This window comes from Gallinula chloropus (assembly GCF_964237585.1).
Source record: "Gallinula chloropus genome assembly, chromosome: 6".
In the NCBI taxonomy this organism is placed as follows: Eukaryota; Metazoa; Chordata; class Aves; order Gruiformes; family Rallidae; genus Gallinula; species Gallinula chloropus.
Window position 1 is genome coordinate 11,740,536 of NC_140091.1, and position 19,895 is coordinate 11,760,430.

Here is a 19,895-nt window from a genome sequence, read left to right on the forward strand (position 1 = left end):
CACACACACACGCACAGGGCAAGGGACTCCAGCCATCACACAGACTGATGTGCTCCCACACACCCACTCCAGCTATAAAGATGATGGCAAAGGCACTTTAAACCCATTGACCACACACTGGGAAGAGCACATATGTAGATCCAAATTTTATCAAGTATGAAAGAAATGTTCCAAGTGGTGAATGGAAAATCTTCTACCATGAAGAGCTGCTCCCCCTCTCCAAACAAAGAGCTAAATGCAGCAGAGAGGTATTAGGCAAGTGACAGACATGCGCAGTCTCAGCTGGGCTCAGTTTCGGGAGAGCCTTATTGGTACACTGTGCTGCGAGTGAGAGATGGACAAGAAATCAGAAGGACAAAAACACCCAGAGAGAATTGAGCAGGTCCCAGTTTTTGTTCCTGCGGGAGAGACAGTAGAAGGTTAGTTGCATTTTCCTTACAGACAAAGGAGATCTTATTTCTCTAGCAGGAGTGACCTCACTCCAGCTACAGATCTGTGGCATATCAGCTGTAATCGAACCCTCGCTGGGAGAATACAGAAGTGGATTTGATAGTTAAAGACTGCTTATGAGTCACATTTTTGATGGGGGAAGGAGAAGGTGGGGAAGAGGAATTTGCTTTCCAGCAGAAACACTGCAAATTAGAGAGCGGCATGTGGCATTATACAGTGCAACAGTACAGTCAGCCATTTCCAGTGATTAGAGGACAGGATTTTAACCAACACTGACACAGTACAGATCAGGCAACAAACTGCCAATAACAGCTACAACAGTGGCTTACGAAGTGTAACAGAGCTTGCAGGAGAACAGCAATACAGTTGTTTATGTTTCCTCAATTGATCTGATACCAAGGGACCAGAAACAGCCAACTCGGAGCTTAACTGGCCCAGAAGCGATCGCCACATCCAGTGAGGACCCCCCCACAGACATCCTCAAAACAAGCGGGCCCAGCTTAAGGTCCAGTTTTCCTCTGGCCTGCTTCAGACACCAGATTTACCTCTTGGTTCACAAAACACTAACATAAGGCTCGTTTAAGCCCGTGAGACCCTGTGATAGGAGGGAACCTCTTTATTGCTGCTCCCAAGCCACCACTTTATTTCCTAATCTAATGGAGTGTATCACATCTGCACGGCCCCAGCAGACAGCAAGGGGCTTCTGCCTTCTGCTCAGCTCCTCCCAACAGGGAGGATTTGTTCCCTGCCCTTGCCCAGGAAGGACAGTGCTTCTGGCAGACCAGGCGTTCCCGTGAAGAGCTGCACTTCTAGAAAGCGGCTCTAACACCACGACAGGGCAACACAAACGCTGAGTGCCACAAAGCGTGGACCAACCTGCTGGGACTGCGCAACCGAGCAGCTGCTGAAGGGTGTAAGGCTGTGGGATAATGTTCAAACAGGCACAGGAACACCGGTCCCTGCTGCAAAAGCTCAGCTGCTCCCCTGCCCTTGGGAAGGGGTGACAGACACCAACACACCAAGGGGACCTGCTGTGGTGCCATGTGGCTTGCCCAGGGGCATGGTGAGGGGTGCTGCTGCAGCTGTGGGACGGCCAGGAGCTTTCTTTTGGGATCGTACAGCATCAGTGTGCATGGATAGGAGTAGGCTCCAGCAGTGGCTTTCCCCACGTGTTGACACTTCAGATTAGAGTTGGAAAGGTGAGGAGAATCATGTGAAACACGCTAATTCAAACAGATTACTTTCTGGCCTGTCAAACAGGAACAAGTTTGGGGCCTGCTATTTGTCACTAATTGCTGGATTATCTCTTAATCTCTTATTATATTAGTGGCTTATGGGGAATAAAAATCAGTAGCAGGCTATTTGGAACAGCTGTACGGCAAGAGGGAACACCTGGGCAGAAAGTTCTCTCTCCTTTCCCTTTACTTACTGCTTAAACAGCTGCTGCTTTATCTGAGATAAACCTGATAGATAGTAAATTGAAAGTTTCATCTCTTTACAGATCCCACTTACATTCCCCCTTATCTCCAGTTCTCTATCCCTGTCATTCCTGAGCTAAAAAGCGTATTTTAACAGCAGGTTTCTACATTTTTTACATAACAAATGACTGAGCCATGACAGCAAGTAACACTTGCCCCCCAAGTAGGGACACAGAATTTAAGGCTGGGGCTGCCCAGAGTATCCCCTGTGCAGAACACCAGGCACAGTACTGTGTTCCCCTGAACCCGAGCTGCCTGGCTGCCAACTCGAACACGCCAGCCTGTGTGCGAGACAAAGCAAGGCAGAAACGCCGCCAGAGGATAGCAAACTCCAGAAGGTAAAAAACAGGGGTCCTTTTGAGATCCAACTTGGAACAGCAAAGAAGCAAAGAGCGGGGCTGCATCAGAGACGCATCTGCCAGTCCTGACTGGCAGACGGCTCCAGCTCTCTGTACACAGAGATTCCCATGCCGATTGAATTTGGCTTTTACCCTGCCACAGACATGCTTGTCTTATGCAGCAGCAGCAACACTCTAACCACAGCAGCTTGTTGCAGAAAGAATGAGTTTGGGCTTATGGGAGGCTCTCCTTTTGTGTGTTCTTGGGCATTAGCTCCCTGAAACAAGGCAGGGGGCTGTGGCCAGGATACGTACACACAGGTCTGAGAGTTTAGATCACTAGCTCAAACAAAGGAACACATTTCTAAAGCTTTTCAGAGTGGGAAGCTAATACTTTCCTGAAACCAACAAGAAAGTTCACTATCCCAATTGGGTCTGCAATTCTGCTGGGAACTGCTAGCATCTGTCCTGAGCTGAAATCCCTCTGGTGCTGTGCAAGGCATTAATGGCAAATCCAGACACTTCGGAATCCAAAAGACACAGAGGGTAGCAAAAACCCAGAGGGGGATGAACCTTTTCCTGCTTATCTCCAAAAGCACATCTTGTGTCTCAAGGACTCCACATAAATCAAATTTCATCCTTTACAGCTTTTAGAGGTATAGAGGAACAAAAGGACAGATTGTCTTTTTTACGCCAGATTACATGAGAATAAGACAACCTCCCATTATATGCGGTGAACAATGTTCTCATGCCACAGTGATGAGTATATTCCATCCTAGAGAGACAGACAGGATGCTCAGGGCGCCCAACCATCCTTTCCCATTCACAGTGCACACACACATGCATGCATGAATTCAATTAAGAGCAGAAAATCTCAGAGCACCAGAGATGGATTTCCTAACCCTTTGTGCAAGGGGATATGGAAGGGGAGGGAATGGACATTTAGTCGGCACAGATACGCAGGCCTAATTGTTCCACAGACGTCTGTGCAGGTCATGTGGGGAGGAGGGGGAAATAGCTTTCCAAGTCCATTTCTGTGTTGCATTATGATGCGCTGAGCCACCAGCCGCTCTCATTCCATTTTCCATGAAGGCCATTTTACAAATAATCGGACTTGAGCCTTGTGTTGCACTTTTAACCATCAGAGGACTTTGCAAGGAATAAAACTGTTAAGCTCATTTAGTTGAGTTCGGTAAAGCACACTGAATTCTTCAGGTGAAATGTGCTAGCAGAAGGACAAAGAACAATTATTTATGAAACCGTGATCATGATAATCATTATGACATAGCAAAATGCTCACAGAAACACTGACAGCGAACACGCTTCTCCCCACGAGAAAACATGACAAAAACATTCACAGTAGTATATGGAGAAGAAAAAAACTTGGCAGAAGCCTCTACATGCCTCTCCGGCTCTCAGACCAGCCAGCTCCAGCATGAGGATACAGCGGCAGGAGCCACAGCACTGACTGAGCAGCAAATGTCTGCCGGTGCTGAGTGCTGAGCAGCTCTGGCCACGCCGCTGGCTGCCTTCACCCTGAGCCTGCTTACAACCAGCCGAGGTGCGTCTGCCCAAACTACAGCTGCTCTGACGTTGGCTGCAGCAGTCGCTTCAGTGTGGAGCAGCACCCAGGGGCAGAGGAAATGGAGTTAAAAATACTGAAATCCCATAAAAAGGAATGCACTTTCTTCATCAAAGGGTCACTGTGCCCTGCTGCATTGCTCTACTGCGGCATTATCTTGAGGTCAGGACTGCACAAGAGTGTACAGAGGGAGATCGCGACCCTTCAGACCCCTACAGCCCTCCTCCGCCATATACCAGCTGCTGAGAGGTAGTTACTCTGTGGCCTCTGTAGCTGCCTGGCTTTGCTTCTTCTTATAGTCCAGGGCAGACATCTGTCTAAAGCAGTGGTCTGGGTCCTCCAGTCTGATTCAACTGCCTGTTCGCATTTCCCATCGTCCAGGCACCTCCCTCACAAGTCCCTCCAGTCTCTGCCTGCCTGTGATGGCTGCCAGGCCCTCAAGCACTGTCAGAGCACCTCTCTGGTCAAGTCACGTCACCCCACCACCCCTGACGAGAGGCAGGTTTAATGGAGCGCGTTGCCAGAAGTGTGCATATAGCTGGGTTGTGAACAAACATATTCCCTGTTGTTCAGCCATTTTTCAGACATCCCCAGTTTTGGTCGCTGACTGTTTGACCTCTGTCCTCAGCTTTAAGTCTTCTGGCAATTCCCTCGAGCTTTGACTGCTGTTGCTATTTTAGCTGTTTTAATATTACATAAGCAGAAAATGTCCTTTTTAAAGGCTTCAAATCCTGTTGCTCCAGGCCCGTGTCAGTCATTCAGAATTATTATTATTTACACAAGGCCCCCGCTGCAGTAAGCACCGTATAGCCGCAAGTGGCCATTTCGGTGAGCTGCCTCTGCGCCTGAGCCTAAGCTACCGCCAAGTCCCCGAGTGTAAAACCCCACAGAGGCCAGAGAACGCTGCTAGGGACAGAGCCACAATCCCAATTTCAGTTTGGGTGATGGCCCCTTAGTGAAACTTGGCAAATAAAACCTAAGACTCCAAGCAAGTTTCCCAGCTGCCAAATTAAATACTAGCCTGGCCTTTCGAAAAGCAGACCAGGAAGGCCCAGCTTTTTGCCGTTACACCATTTCCATTTATCGCAGTCTGATTCACTGGTTTGCAATTTGGGGACAATTCAGTTTTAAATGGTCTTTTTTTTTTTTTTTTTAAAGCAGTCATGCAGCTGCTTCTCTATAGTACCCATAGCACTTTGGGGCAGGGAACTGGCTGCCACACTGCACTGTGCCTTGAAGGCCTGAAAAGCAGCACTTAAGTGAAAACTGGATGGCAGATTTTTCATTTGATGGGAAGTATGCAGCCAGTGCCCCAATAAATACTATTCAAATAGCATCTGCATTGCCCACTGCTGCCAGCAGCACCAGGAACACACCTAGCAAACTCCACAGTGTATTAATAAGGATATTCTCACACTCTTTCTGGTCATCTGCTTCACTGAAGCAGGAAAAAAAAAAGCCATACATAGAAGAAGAGAAGGGCAGGAAAAACCTTTTGTGCAGGGAAAGAGTCAACAGAGAAAGCCTCTATTGAAGGGAGCACCACACAGGCCGTCACCTTCACAAGCATTTCATAAGACAAGACTTTTGGCTGAAAATGCTGCTCTTTGTACAACATCCCTGAAGCTGTAGGCAAACGAAGACTGAAATGTATTCATAAAAAAACCCAACAGCATACGTGAATCAGTGCAGTTATACTATAGTCCCAGTGAGCATGATGAAATGACACCACCTTTTTTTCCCCACCCCACCAGGTCAGATCTGCCTTCTACTCTTAAATCAATTTCTTGTATGTCTGGAAGCAACTTCTTGGATTTTTGCTGCTAAATTAGACAGTAAGCTCTCTGGATTAAAGGAATCACATCTTCCAGTCATTTCTATTCCCTTCCCTTTTCCCTGCAGCACCATCAAGTCCCAAATCTAATCATTGTTATGATGTAGTGTGGTACATGTAACCATGGACCACAAATGGATAAGTGTTCCTCTATGGTGGTAAGGACAATAACCAGCCAGCACTGGCAAGCATGGTTGTGCTGAAAGGGCAGGACAGGGATATGCCACTGTGCCCCAACTGAAAGTCTCTGCTATGCCCCAGATGGCCACCATGCCCTGACATGCTCCCCCCTTTCACTCTGTTCTTGCTCCTTCAATGGTCTGGATGTCTTCTGCAAGCTGCCATGTGCGGAGGGCTGAGGAGCAGCAGTGTGAGGCAGTCAGTGCCCAGTGCTGGTCCCCAGCCCCATCCCGAGTCTGCAGCAGCAGCCAGATAGACCTGTCAGTCCAGAAGCAGAAGGCTTATGAAGGTTGCTTTCCAGCACACTTAGCAAGATGAAAATAATAGCTGCAAGGAAAATGCATCCATTTTCCTTTACAAATCCCTGGTGTGGAAATGTTTTAACTTTTAATGAAGTCCATCTGTGCAGAAGTGCTGGCTCTAACGGATTCACAGAGGCAAGACACCAGTGTAGCCTGCTCCTTCCTCCTCCTGTTCTTTTCATTGATACAGGATGCCCTGAGCAGTGCCTGGATACTCCTCAGCACCCAGTACCTTCCCTTCCTTAGTATGAAAGTCTGATGAAGATGCTAATGAGCCTGTGCTTTCTAACAGCACGCTCACAAAGGATTACCTGGGAGGCTAGGAAAGGGGAGGACGTGATCAAAAACATAAACCCCAAGAGGTAAGAGACAAACAAACATTTGAACTCTTGAAAAAACAATAGGCTGTAAACGAGAGCATGTAAAAGCAGTCCTGAGAACTACACAGCATGGAAATCAGTACTGCTGCTCAGTACTCAGCCACACTTTCCAAGTAAGTGGCCAACTTCTTGGGTATTCAACACAGTGAGGTCAATCATTATGAAACCACCATGCAGTGGCGGTGCAGTCGACACACTTAATTTCCACTATAATTTAGCAGTAATTAATGTCTTCTCTAGTAAATATGCAGCACGTTCTGAAGAGCTTACTGGAAGTCACTGATCCGTCTAATGACAACACTGTAGGACTATCATAAGAAGTAAAAACTTCTTTTATTCTGCATCCCAGACAGGAGAAAGCAAGATGTTTCATTTTTACCCTTACCTGCCAAAGAAATAAAATACTGTTCCTGATTTGACTAACTTTTTGAAGTAATTAACTAATATAGTAACAATATGGTGTGGTTTTTTTCCTATCAGAAACTGCAAGCACAAAGACCATCTAGCACCTGGAGCACACAGTACATTTCATCTGGTAATAATTTATGGGGTATCCCATCTTAAATATATACAGCAGGGCTTTATCAGGATCACACGGGCTGGAGACTGACGTAAAGATCATGTGCAATAAAAATGCTTGTTCCAAAAATTTATGTGTAAGAAAATGGCAGTTAGCAGCAAAGTGTTATGTCTAAGAACATGCTTCCCTTGGTGAACGTCAGGATCCTCTCACCGGTGCAGACAGCCCGCTGCCCATGCCTAGCCCAAACGGGATGGACATTACTGACCAGCAACCAAGAGTAAAATTCAGTACACTCCTCAGTGCTACAGGATTCACTTGCTAAATAAAGAGTGTTAGTAAGAAATTGGCAGGTTAAGAGGAGAGTTTTCAACCTCTCGCAGCTCCTCCTGAGACTTTTTTCAGCCACAGCTCTAATAGGAAACAGAACATGGAGAATCTGAGGATGTCACAGGAAGCAAAAGTACCCCAAGTGCTGCAGCAGAACGGCTGGGTATCCACATGCACCCCTGCAACGACGGCCAACCAGGTAATGGGGTTCCTTTCCCTCAAAGTGCAAATGGCAATCTGGGATGAGTTTTAGTACAGCTTGCCTGAAAAATGAACTTGCAAGAACCCAGGGAGTTTAAAATCATCCGTAATTACATTGTGAGAGTGAAATGAGTGATTCCACTGCATAGATATAGCTTCATATTCTGAATATGCTTAATTGGATACTCCAGTCTTCAACAGACTCTCATAATCCAAATCACGCTGCAAAATACAAAAGCAGTTGCCCAGAATAAGCAAAGAAAACAATGCCTGAAGCCACCCCTAGAAGCAAACACACAGCATGTGAAGACTTAATCATTCTCATGTCCTCTTTCCATACTAACCAATACATTCACAGCTTTAAGATTGTATTTTCTTCAAAACAGAGGAAGGAAGAAATGAAGATGAGATTTTATTATTACACAGTTGATTTACTATGTGGAAATAAAATCTGGTTCTAAGTTCCTAACAAACAATGCATTGCACCAGCGCAAGAATCTTCTTTCTCTTCTTGGGAAAATCTGCAACTACATTTCCCAGGGGTTCCTGACCAGTGGCTCTGGTGATACAGTTTCATATGAAGCGGCACATTTTTTCCTGCTGAAATTCACAGAAAGCACACAGGGAATTTAGCCCTTGCTTCTCTCCAAGCTAACTCAAACACCTTTAATGTAGAGAAAGAAAACTGGCAGGAAGACTGCCCTAACGCAAAAACCTAGTTCTGGTATGTTGAAAACAGTTTTAAAATTGGCAACATAGCACAGCCATTAGAAAAATCACTTTACACGAATTGCGGTTAATTTCCAGCAGGTTCCCAGTGTGAGCCATTAATACCCAGAGGCTCAATCATTGATGCATATAAGATGGATTAGGACAACTCCAAAAAGCTGTTCGGTTTTTAAAGATACACATTCCAAAGCAGAGGTCTAAGTATCGGCTCACCTATAGCTGAGTAGCTCTGGCTCATCAGAGCGTGACCAGTTTTTACACCACTCGACCAAAGGTTAGTTTATACTAAGAGGATTAAGCGCCCCTCGATCCCAATTAAAATAACCGTGACAGAAAGTTAAGGAGTTCAAGGGAGAAAGGATTCTGCCCGTATTTCAGCATTTTACATAACACCATATAAACATTCCAGAAAGGTGAGTCAAACCCAGCGTGGATCAGAGATATATTTGAACTTATCTTGCTGTTTTTTTTGAGCAAAAGACCCCATCACACAATCCAGAGTGCGATCAGGGCACTGAGACAGAGAACATACTCCTTCGCTGAAAGGCATGGAGCCCTTGGGGCAGGAGGAGTGACCTCCTTGGGTGGAAGCTGCTCTTACCTCGAACATAAAGGTTGGCTGGGGCAGAGTAGCGGGTTCCCGCGCTGTTGGTTGCAACACATTCGTATTTGCCTTGGTCGGACTCCTCACTGTTCTCTATTTGCAGAGCTCCTGTACACAAACAAGATGACACAGACAACTCAGGTTATGGCAAATCTGGTAACCAAACAGCCAGTCTCAGAAAAGGAAGGCCATGCCCCACGTTTTTAAAGTATCTTCCTGGATAAATACATCGCGGTGTTCCCAGGACCCACAAGGTACCAGCATGCAGCAAAAGGGTACCCAGTCCGCTGTTAGAATCTTGTGAAATTGATTATTATTATTTTTTAAAGTACAGGGAACCAGTTACTGATGTATTTCCAACCGCCCAACCACTTATATTCATTGCTTCAATAAGGGGAAAACACATACACGTACACACATATTAATTACAGCCTCGTATGGGACTCCTGTCTAATAAAAGGACCTCTAATAAGCTTTTAATCAAAACAGCCAAGCACAAAGCACACTAACTGTAGCTGTTTGTTTCTTATCTGATGCACACAAAGCCTAGCAAACGCTCAACAAATTGCGACCTTCCTGCAGAAACTGGCAGAGTCCCATCTCTCCCACCCAACCTTCCAACAGACATCCTCTTTTGAGAAAACACTTGGCCTTTCGTCAGCTTTCTCCACGTCAGCGATCTCCTTGTTCTTTCAGATTTCATTATAAGTGATACACAAAGATTAGAGACCCAGCCCGAGACGTCAAAGATAAACGCCAATGCAGTGCACCCATTCTGCCGTGCAGCGCTCGCTGAAAGCCACCCTCCCTTTGTCCAGCAGCGCCCGCTCCTCCAGCGTTGGGTCAGGAATAGTCACTTAGCCCAGACTTCAGGTACCTCGGGACATGATCTGATCCCACCCCCAAAGGGCCAGATGCATGAGAGGGGGCACATCCAAATAATTGCTGTCATTGTCAGAGCACACAGAGTGGTGATTTACATGGGGGACCCACAGAGTACCCATGATATGGAAGAGAGCGCTGGTCTGAGGTGGTTTTCTCTCAGCTCAGCTTATTCCACTGGTGTCCAGCACCACTCAGCCCGGGAGGTCGGTCTTTCATCCAGCCCTTTGCTGAGCACAGATGACTGCAAAACTGGTCACATCTAACCTCCCCTAACTGGGCCCCACGTGCAGACTAAAAGATGGAGATGCAGAGAAAGAAAGAAACAGGATGTGTCTGACAGCAAGCTGGCATTGCAGGAGTAAACGGCCGGTGGCCAGACACTGAAGCAACTGGTGCTCAGCCTGCTTCCCCCAGGCAACGTGGGAATAATTTCTGAAGTGCCTCCAAGTGCTCAGATTCTGCTGGTAAGGATTGCCTGTAAGAAGGGAACTCTGCTCACAAACCATATACTGAACTAAAAGAAAACATTAACCCCTTTGCTTGTAAGGATTTGAACTCATTTCTGACTGCCACGGTTCAAAACGACCACTGAGAGCAGCGCTGAGAATAGCTGATGAAATTGCCTTCTCCCTTCTTGCTGGTTCAAGCTGCAGAGGTCAAACTCAGTTTTTCATATCATCAGAACAGAAGAAAAACTAATGTGAATCAACCACTGCCACCTACATTATTTAGAAGGATAAATTGAGAATGTAGCATAAGTCTATATGTCATGGGGAAAAATGAACTTCCCTGGGTTCTGCCATATAATAAAAATGATGTACAGAGCCCTCCCTATTGTTGCATTAGGGCTGGAAATGAGGCTTCAGCTAGACAGAGAAAGCTTGTTTGCAAAAGTCTTTCCACCTACTAACAAAAGGACCTGCCAGCTTTCCCTAGCCACGGCGGCCTCTGGACACCCACAGGCCAAAGCCTACAGAGCGCTGCTGCTTAATTCAGGGAGCACGTTGAATTTCTACATGCTGTCTGGGAAAAACATCTTCAAGCAGACAGCAGCATGACAGGCAGTGGAGCAGGACGAAGCTTCCCAGCATTGACAAGACACAGAGAATCAGAGAATCTAGAAATGGAAAAGACCTATTAGGTTATCTTGCGCATCCCTGGGGGCCAGGGCAGGATTGCTCCCTGTTGTAAATGTACTTGTGTTCTGTCCAATCCCATTTTAAATATGCCGAGTGATAGGTCTTTCACCACTTCCTCAAGGAATTGATGCCACAGCCTGGTTATGCTCTCTGTCAGGAAGATTTTCCTGGAACTCACCATATATTATCCCCTCCTTAATTTCTGCTCGTTACTCTGTGGGCACTGTGTGCTGCAGAGTTCATTCTGAGTGCTTGCATCAGGCTTGGTTGGGAAAAGCTGCTTGCTGCAAAACACACCCAAACTTCAAATGAATGCCAACAAAAAAGAGAGGATGTCATCACAATGAGGAAGACCCTGTCTCTGATTTAGCCTGTAGCCCTCATCAGCTGGCTTGCTTGAAAGCAGAGCCAGCTTCAGGTCACAGGCAGTGGTATCTGCATACAAAAATTAAGATCCCCAGATAATTCTGCCATGACCACATGCCTTTTTATATGCCCCTTTCAGCCATTTAATACATATCACTGGTGTTTATACCCTTTGTACTTGCGATCATCATGCCTCTTAAATGTCGGTTAGTCAAACTATTTTTCATCTCTAGGGACCGACATCAATGCTGGAGAGAGAAGATGAAAACATAAGAGGATGAATAAAATGAAGGCAGAGGAGAGTTTCAGATTACGTGATATAATTGCCTGTCAGTTCTGCAGCCAGCACAGACCCACTTCAAGAATCATACTACAAACACACGTGTGTCAGCAACTGCCTACAAACTGCTCACGGACACTGGGTGACGGATTCTGGTTCTGTCTGTGTTGGCATGACTATTCAAACTATGGCATGTCAGGAGCAAAAGAGAACCCAGAAAGCAGAAGGCAGTTAACACAAACCTCTCAACTGAACCAGAACGAAATCAGTTGCTGAAATAAATCATCATTAGACAAACATACAGATCCCACAGTATAGCTGACAGCCAGCAGAAAGCGGCAGGATCGTAGTAAAATGATAGCAGTCAGCGGGACTACAGGGGTTTTCTTGAAGGACAGCCTACAACTGTGATGGATACATGGAAGTGCAGGGTATCTCAGGGCACAGAGATTCATGAATAATGTTAAGACATGGCTGGGATCAGAAAGCTGGAGACATATGTGCATCTGAGCCTTAGGAAAACTTCCCAAGTGTAAAGTGCTCCGGCAGTCATCCCAGAGAAAGGCCATAGCTTCGTCTCTTGGAGGGTTCAAGTCTAAGCTGGACAGGGCACAAAGAGTTACAGAAAAGAAGTACTGAGTCCTGAGTAGCTCCTTTCCCTGAAGTTCACAGAAGCTGCATCTAAAGACCCTCATAAGCGCAGTGAATTCTTTGCTCTGACAAGCACAAAGGACCCAATTTCTATTCCTAGCCCTGTCAACATCACATCTTATAATCTTCTGTGCCTCTGCACACCAAGGCTAGGAAGGCTGATTTACTTTTATTCATTACTTTGGGATTTATGTTGCACAAGTTGCTGAGTAAGGTCTTGTTCGCACAGGATGTTACTGCAGACTTCTCATACAGACTCAAGTGCCAGGTGCCTTGTTCTGGTTTGCATGGCTGAGTCCTGACGCGCAATCAGACAGCACAGCTTCGGTGGATGCAGGAGGACCATCCGCCACCAGAGACATGCACATGTGTACAGAGAGGAGCGGCCAACAGATTGTTTGGGAGCTCGTGGGGCTCTGCAGCAGTACGTGCACATCAGAGCAAAACCTCTCCCTGCCGAGCACCACTCGACCTCCACTGCCTCCTAAGCAGCCTGAACCAGAGCAGGGCTCCAAGCAGGAGAGGGGCAGCCATTCCTCACCACGCTGCAATGCCATGTCAATCTCGCTTTGGCTCAGATCTGTTCCCGATAACATATCAGCTTATCAGAGAGCTGACAGCTCCTGAGAAAAACCCCTGGCTGCTCTCCAGTGCCCAGGAGAATGTTGACAAGGGAGAGCTTTGTAGGGCTGAGGGCAGGAGACGGCCCTGCTGACTGACAGGCATCCCTTACAGGTTCTTTAGTCTGTGCTGGTATCTCTCTGACAGTCCTTTCCCTCTTCTCCTAGCTTTTTCTTTTGCTCTTTAAACTTGGGCACAGACAGCAGCCCTGGTAGCAGCTCTCCAAGATATTTATCTATTCAAATACACTTGTGCTCAGGCAGAAACATTAGCTGCAGTGACAGTGGTTAAAAGAAGCATTTAAAAAGGTGCACTGCACTGAGCAAGGGGAAGGCAGATCCTGATAAGGGCTGCTTCTCTGCAGCTCCGGTACCACTATGCCATGGAGGGCTTGTCACTCTCTCCTCTAGGTGACAAACCAAATGTAAAATGCTCTGAGCTGCCAGACAAATGGATCTCTCAGAAATCCTGCTCTGTAGCTCACTGGGTGTTTGTACTCCCTTCTCTCAGCGAGCACCACACGGAGCTCAACACAGCAGCTGGAGGAGTGATACTCTTCCATATCTATTCAGGTCGGAGCTCCATCCCCAGCAGTGGGAGCAGCTCCATTTCTCTACCAGGGCATTCCCACACTCAGCCCCCCTGGTTCAGAGTGGGGGAACTGACCTTTTGTCCTAGTTATAAAATTAGACATGGAATGATGTGCTCCCATCGACACCTGGGAGGCAGGGGAACCAGGCTGTGGTCGCAGCACTCATCCAACTAAAGGACATGCAGTGTTGCTGATGAACCCAGCTACCTGAGCAGGACCCTTCCTCTTAGGGAAGAGGTAAATTTTGCACATTTGGCTACCCCAAACCCCTCCTTTCTCTTCCTGCTGCCTCCTACCAGCTTCCTCCACAGAAACACCGCCTGACTCTTCCTGAAGCGGTATTTTTAGCCACCCCTTCAGCTTGGGCTCGGGTGTGGGTCCCCATCCCCTTTCTGCTAAAAATCCCTTTCCAGAGCAGAATTCTAATAAAATCCAGGAAGCTGTGGGGCTGGGACAGAGAGCAGCCCAGACCAAAAAAGGACCTAAAAATGTGCATGTGACTCTGTGAAGCCCTGACAATGAGGGACTTGCACTCTGATACTCTGGCTGCTGCCCGACACAGCCAACACTTGCTGTGGGAGCTGTGAAAATCTGAAAGACACCAAAACCACAGAAGAATCACTAATAATGAAAATAAGCATTTACAATATTCACTCTTTCTTTGTGATTTATAAGAGCACCATCTCCCAGCTGTGACAGAGGATTGCACCTAGCCTCCACCATCCCTCAGCACTGCCAATTATGCAAACCAAGACAACTACACATACATTTTCATTGTTAGTGTTCATCATGGTCATTATGCTTGAGAGGCCGGTGATTGGCATGCAGGGACCGGCTCTGGATGGCAGCGCTGTTGAGGAATCACTCTGCTGTGCACCAGAGCAGCTGCTGATAGCACCTGACTGCTGCCACCCAACCGGACTTAGGCAGAGAGGGAGTAGAGGAGACCCAGTGTGCTCTGCAGCATGAGGTCTCCTCTTAAGACAGTGGAGTTTCAGGATGCTCAGATCTCTCAGCAGCAGGGACAGGAAATCTCAGGGGACTTTGCATCAGAAGCAGAACTACAGCACTGTCAAACGCACCGTAACGCCTCTGTGTGCTTCTGAAGGGACACGAGTCAATCCGAATCCTGACAGCACGAAACATGGCATTACAAGCCTTTCCAGGCACTACCCCACCCAGCCTCCCCCCGACACTGTCTGCTCCTGCAAGCCTATCTTCTCACTTGAAATCTCTTTTCCTTTCACGCCTTTTGGGGTTTTTTTTTTGGTAACTGAAAAAGCTCAAGAAACAGGAAAAAAAAATTCCTACCATACACAAAGTGCAATCAAATGTACAAACACATGCTCCAAAAGAGACAGCAAAATTCTTTTAGCTTCCTCTAATCTCTTTGGATAGCTTTACGCTCCAGCTCTCAGGATAGCATCCAAACACTGGAGCTATATTTAAAGCAGTTTGCTCAGGACTGGGAAAGGTTTAGCTGCAGCTATACAGAAGTTGGTGCGGGTGTTTACCTGGCTTCTCAGAGAGACAGCTTCTGACACCCAAGTGAGCTGATCTAAAGTTAATTCAGACAGACCTCTGCTACGCTGACGTCTGCAGGGAAGAAATACTCTTATGTATAGGAACCTCAGATATTTCCTGTGGTGACAGAAAAGTAACAAATAAATCTGGCTGGAGAGGGAAAATATCTGAGATGATATTTCTTTACCTCCTCATGTGCATTAGATCTAATGCCTGTTCAGTCCAGCACCCAACAGAATCACAACAGTGCTCTGGCTCTCTCCTTACAGCCCAGGGCAGGAAAACACAGCCAGCTTCTGAGCAAGTTCAATTCCAGAGAAATGCTGGAAATTAACAACTTGTCTTCTACTTTGAAAATAAGAATGGGGCAGAACTTGCTTAAACATGGATTTGCTGACACCATCTGTGGGTCACCTTAAGAAGCTAGCTGTTGCCTAATCTGGTGGGCATCTGCCAGCTCCGTGTCTTTGTGATGAGCAAATAGATTAAATTACTATGTGGGGCAGTCCCAGAGGGGTAAAGAGTGATGCTACAAACTGAGATTCTCAATTATAGATGGGAGCCCCTCCCATTTCAGGGAAGTCAGAGATATCTTTGACTGAAAGGACCAAATATGTGGGGGTAAGGTCAAAGTGAGTGTTTAGAGAGAAAAATACTCCTCCTGTTAGGAGGGGTGTGGGGTAGAATTGCTCAGGTTGTCACCTCGCTAACCACACAGCTGCTCCCTGATAGTGGGCTCTCTGCTGCTCCAGCACAAAGGCCTTGGGTAATGCTTGAAGTACTTCAGACACACAGCTCCTAGCCACACAGTCACAGCAGCAATTAAATCAACCCCAAACCTCCCCTTCCTCCCCCAAACATTATTACCGAAAGGGTTCGTTAAGAGTCATTAGTTCACCCTTCCTTTCAGACCAAATGAACGGATTCCAAAGCATCAAACTTACCTTAATGAGGAACAAGAGTGCAGCTGGGTATAGAACATGGCAGAACAGTCACTTCTACATGGACACAACCTCACCATCATAAAAGCACTTTCATCTAATCTGTCGTTATCGTTAGAAATGCAATGACCTCCGTTTTAAATAAAAGGCATTAGGCTGACATAAATCCTCTGGGAGAAGCCAGAGAGCAGCACGTGGCTTCTGTTTGCTCTCACAGAAATGTCATTTTTGACATTCAAACAGGACACATATATTTTAAATAATGTCAAGAACATTCTTAAAATACCTCATCAGGACTCAAACGGGGGTGGGAAGGGGGGTGGGGGTGTGGGGAACTTATGTTTTATGAGATGGATGGTTCTTTTCACAGAGACGCGTTCCGTTCCCAAGCAGGACGTATGGAGCATCCACGCGGTTCTGGTGCTGAGTCACTAATGTCATCAGACAGGGCGGGCGCGCAGCGAGCGCGCGGGGAGGCCCTGGGATGGCTGCGCTCGGTGTGCACGGCTTGGGAGCTCAGAGCGCTCAGCTAGTTAGCATTCAATCTGTCATTTCATTTTAGGATTTGCAGTAGAAATAGGAGATGAAGAAATAGTTTAAGGAGCTTGTAACATCACAGCTGTCAATCTCCAGCGTTCCAAAGGGAGGAATGACAGATATATAAGCCCATTCATATCAAAATAGGGTTTGCAGTCTTTTTTTCCCTGACCCAGATTTGCTACAGAGGCAACTTAATGCAAATACGCATCAAATGGCAATTCACATTTACTCTAAAAATCACTTAACGGGAGCTGAAAACATTAACCCCCAGCAACAGAACCAGTTCCAAAGAGTCAGATTATTAACTTCCAGCAGTGATTCAGGAAAAGGGGGGAGGAAAGGGGAGAAGGGGGAAGACTGAACGAATGAGGTCGTGTTGATTTGTAGGTGGTAGTCATTCCGTCGAGAAACCCAGGGGTCACTCAACAGGGGTAACCAAAATCACAAGAGAATTCAGAAGGGCCACGTAACCCTGATTAACACGCTAACGTTAATCTAAAGGGACAGCTTTGAGTGTTTAGGCTAGAAAAGACAACACTCCAATTGGAAAGTCATTACTGGTGCATATAGGCTGTGAAAACTAGCCAGGGACGGCACACGCTGGGCTGTCAAACCAGGGGTGGGTTTAATTAATGAAGGTTTAAAGCAGCCAGATGTGCTTCTGATTCATCTCTTTAAAACAAATGTTTGTGCTGCAAAGCAATGTGGGCATGTCCGGCTCAGAAGGGTGTTGGGGGCAGCAGTTCTCCACTCTGCCGCCACAGCAGAGGGTTACAGCACGCTTGAAAGGCAATCATGAGGAATGCAAACAAAGGCGCTCCTTATCCCAGAGCCAGATTTGCTCCAACTTCCAAGAATGTATCTCTTCCTTTTGATTAGAGCTTTGTGCCTGTCAGCAACAGCAGCAGCAAAGAATTTGACTGTTCTCTTGTGAAAATGTTACCTCCTCACACTTACACCAAAGCAATCAATCTAGAACCCCCCAGACACAAAACCTCAGAGGCCACAACTGCGCGGGAAGCTCAGAGACTTGCAGGAGCTGCAGGAGATGTCAACCCTCCCGTGGCAGAGGCCAGGGACCATTTTCCAGTTTGCAAACTTTCCGTTGAATAACCCCCTTTCAACAGTGCGAAATCGCAATGGATGAGTCTACAAGAAATCACGCTAAAAACCAACCAAAATAAACACACTAGTGGGAGAGTGCAGATGAGCAAGAGCGCTGGCAGAGTTAGGGCTGAGAGTAAAAGCTGGAGATGAGAAACACCAGAGGAGAAGGGACAAGGCAGACAGGAAGATGGAGTGACGTGACAACTGGAGGCACATTTCAGCATTCTTACCTCTGATCGGTGTACCACCTGGTGAGGTAATTTGAATGCAAATAAGATTAGAGAGAAGCATTAGTACAAAGAGGAAAGGAAGAAAATTGTAACTAAAAAGCAGAAAGTTTTTTTTAAAGCTAGAATTTGTATTAGCGCGACAGGAATAAACAAAAAGAAACTGATGTGCAATAAAAGTCAGAGTGACACTCTCAAGAGGTTAGTAAAGCTCATCGCTTCCAGGAGCGCAGCACCCAGCCCTGCACCTTGCCATTACAGCCACCACCCTCGTGAACGGGGGCCGAACTAAGCTGAGGTGGCACTGCTGGCTGGCCTCACCACTTGCATTCACCCACACCACTGTTCAAGCAGTTGCGATGGAGGACACGTTGGGGAGATGGTGCTGTGCGCCCCTTCATTCCTCATACAGAACAAGGAGGGGGTGGTCCTGGGGGCTGTGTGACCGTGAGTGCGCTGGGCAGGAGGGGTGGAAAGCACATGGTTGCGGGCGCTCGGTGCAGTTTGGCTTTGAGGTTAGAATGACCAGTGGGACAAAATCTGCTCGCTTAAAGAAATTAAACTACAGGGAGAAGGTAACAGATCAGTTTTGAGCCATTCTCCGCACTCATAAAACCCCTGCATCAGGTTCCCCCTGGTAAAGAAATTGGTGTTGTGCAGAGTTAACTTTACAGACAGAAATATTTTGAAACAAAGTACTTTCTGGGGATGAAACACTGGCACCCTAGTCGGATCTCTGACATTCCTGCCTAATTTGGACGTTAGCTGGAGAAAGGAATCCCCACCCTCTTTATAAGGCACTGAAGATAATTTTACATGCTGTAATGAGGAGTATCTTATAAGGAGGGCTTCTCTGGAGCGAGGTTAAGTTAGCCTGTTGCACCGATCTATAAAGGTTTGCTTTATGAGGTCAATGTGTTTAGGAAGTGGAGGATCCACTGGTCAGTGTCTTGGGTTCAGCGCACAATCAATAAGGAAGCTTGCTCGGAAGGGAGATGCTCCAGCTGGGCAAATTGGCAGGGAACCCTCCTAATCCCCACTTTTGTCCCCTTGGTCTTATTTTGCACATATGAAGGCTGTTAGTATAAGGGAGAGATTCATGCAGATTGAATCTGTAGGCAGTTCATGGTATGTGTTGGTTTTATGCAGATTTGTAGGATCTGAATACCAAGCACTTACCAAAGAAAACTGAGGAGTTTAAACAGACAGAAAAACAGGGTTAAACAGGACACAGTGTGTCAAATCATGTTCAGTGTATTGATTAATAAATACCAGTATGCATACAAGAGTGTCGTGTATCTCAGATTTACAGCTCATTCCATTATCCACAACAATGATCACCCAATGGGAAAGAAAGACAGAAAAGAATTTCTGTAAATACAAAGAAGGCATATTTTAAGCATGTTTAACTTGCCTCTTAAAAAGTAATTACAATATTTATACTTATTCTTTTTCTTTCCTAAGCACCCTTCCTTTAGGCAGAGTCCTTTCTCCAAGCAGGAGCAGCAATTCAAACTATTCATTTTAGCATTTTCCTCTGCCAAGCTGACATTACCCCATTTTAACTTTATGTCTGGTTATATTTTCTGACGCTTTCTATCCACAGATGACTGAAGCATCAGGAAAGATCTTGCAGTGACTGAAGTTGTGGGCAATCTCTCTCTTGCAATAATAAATCTGCTGCTTATTTATCTATCTCAGTAACTACCGCTACCCTTGACAGAACAGTTCTGCCCAGAGATACTCGCATGGAATAGCACAGCCATGGAAAACAGGGTTATTTCTCTTTGCCTGTTCGGAAAGTTTGCCAAGTGATATTTTTGTTCTGCTTGGTCTAAGGCCTCCCCCCTCCCATTCCTCACCCCATCCCTTTCCACATTCTCAGAGTTAAGAAAAGCATCACCACAGTGTGTCACTCCCCATGGGAATGTTGCAATGACTTTGAGCACAAGCCCAAGGGGCAGAAAACAGCGACTTCCTTCTCTCTCATCTGGCCGAAACAGGGTTTGTTGTTCCGCCCTAGAACCGAAAGGATTTGCAGCAAATCTTTAGATCTACTCCCTGTAGGGGCTAAACCCTTTCTCTAATATGCAA

At 46.5% G+C, this 19,895-nt stretch overlaps 1 protein-coding gene across 1 annotated transcript in view; it reads right to left on the bottom strand.

Annotated features, from left to right (window-relative positions):
- PTPRF (protein tyrosine phosphatase receptor type F) overlaps positions 1-19,895 on the bottom strand; it is a gene marked incomplete at both ends in the record, with an annotated part of 250,710 nt that overhangs the window by 81,317 nt on the left and 149,498 nt on the right. The window contains one exon of the mRNA XM_084266106.1: positions 8,926-9,036. Within this exon, the coding sequence (XP_084122232.1) occupies positions 8,926-9,036 (111 nt within the window). The remainder of the gene's footprint in view (positions 1-8,925; positions 9,037-19,895) is intronic.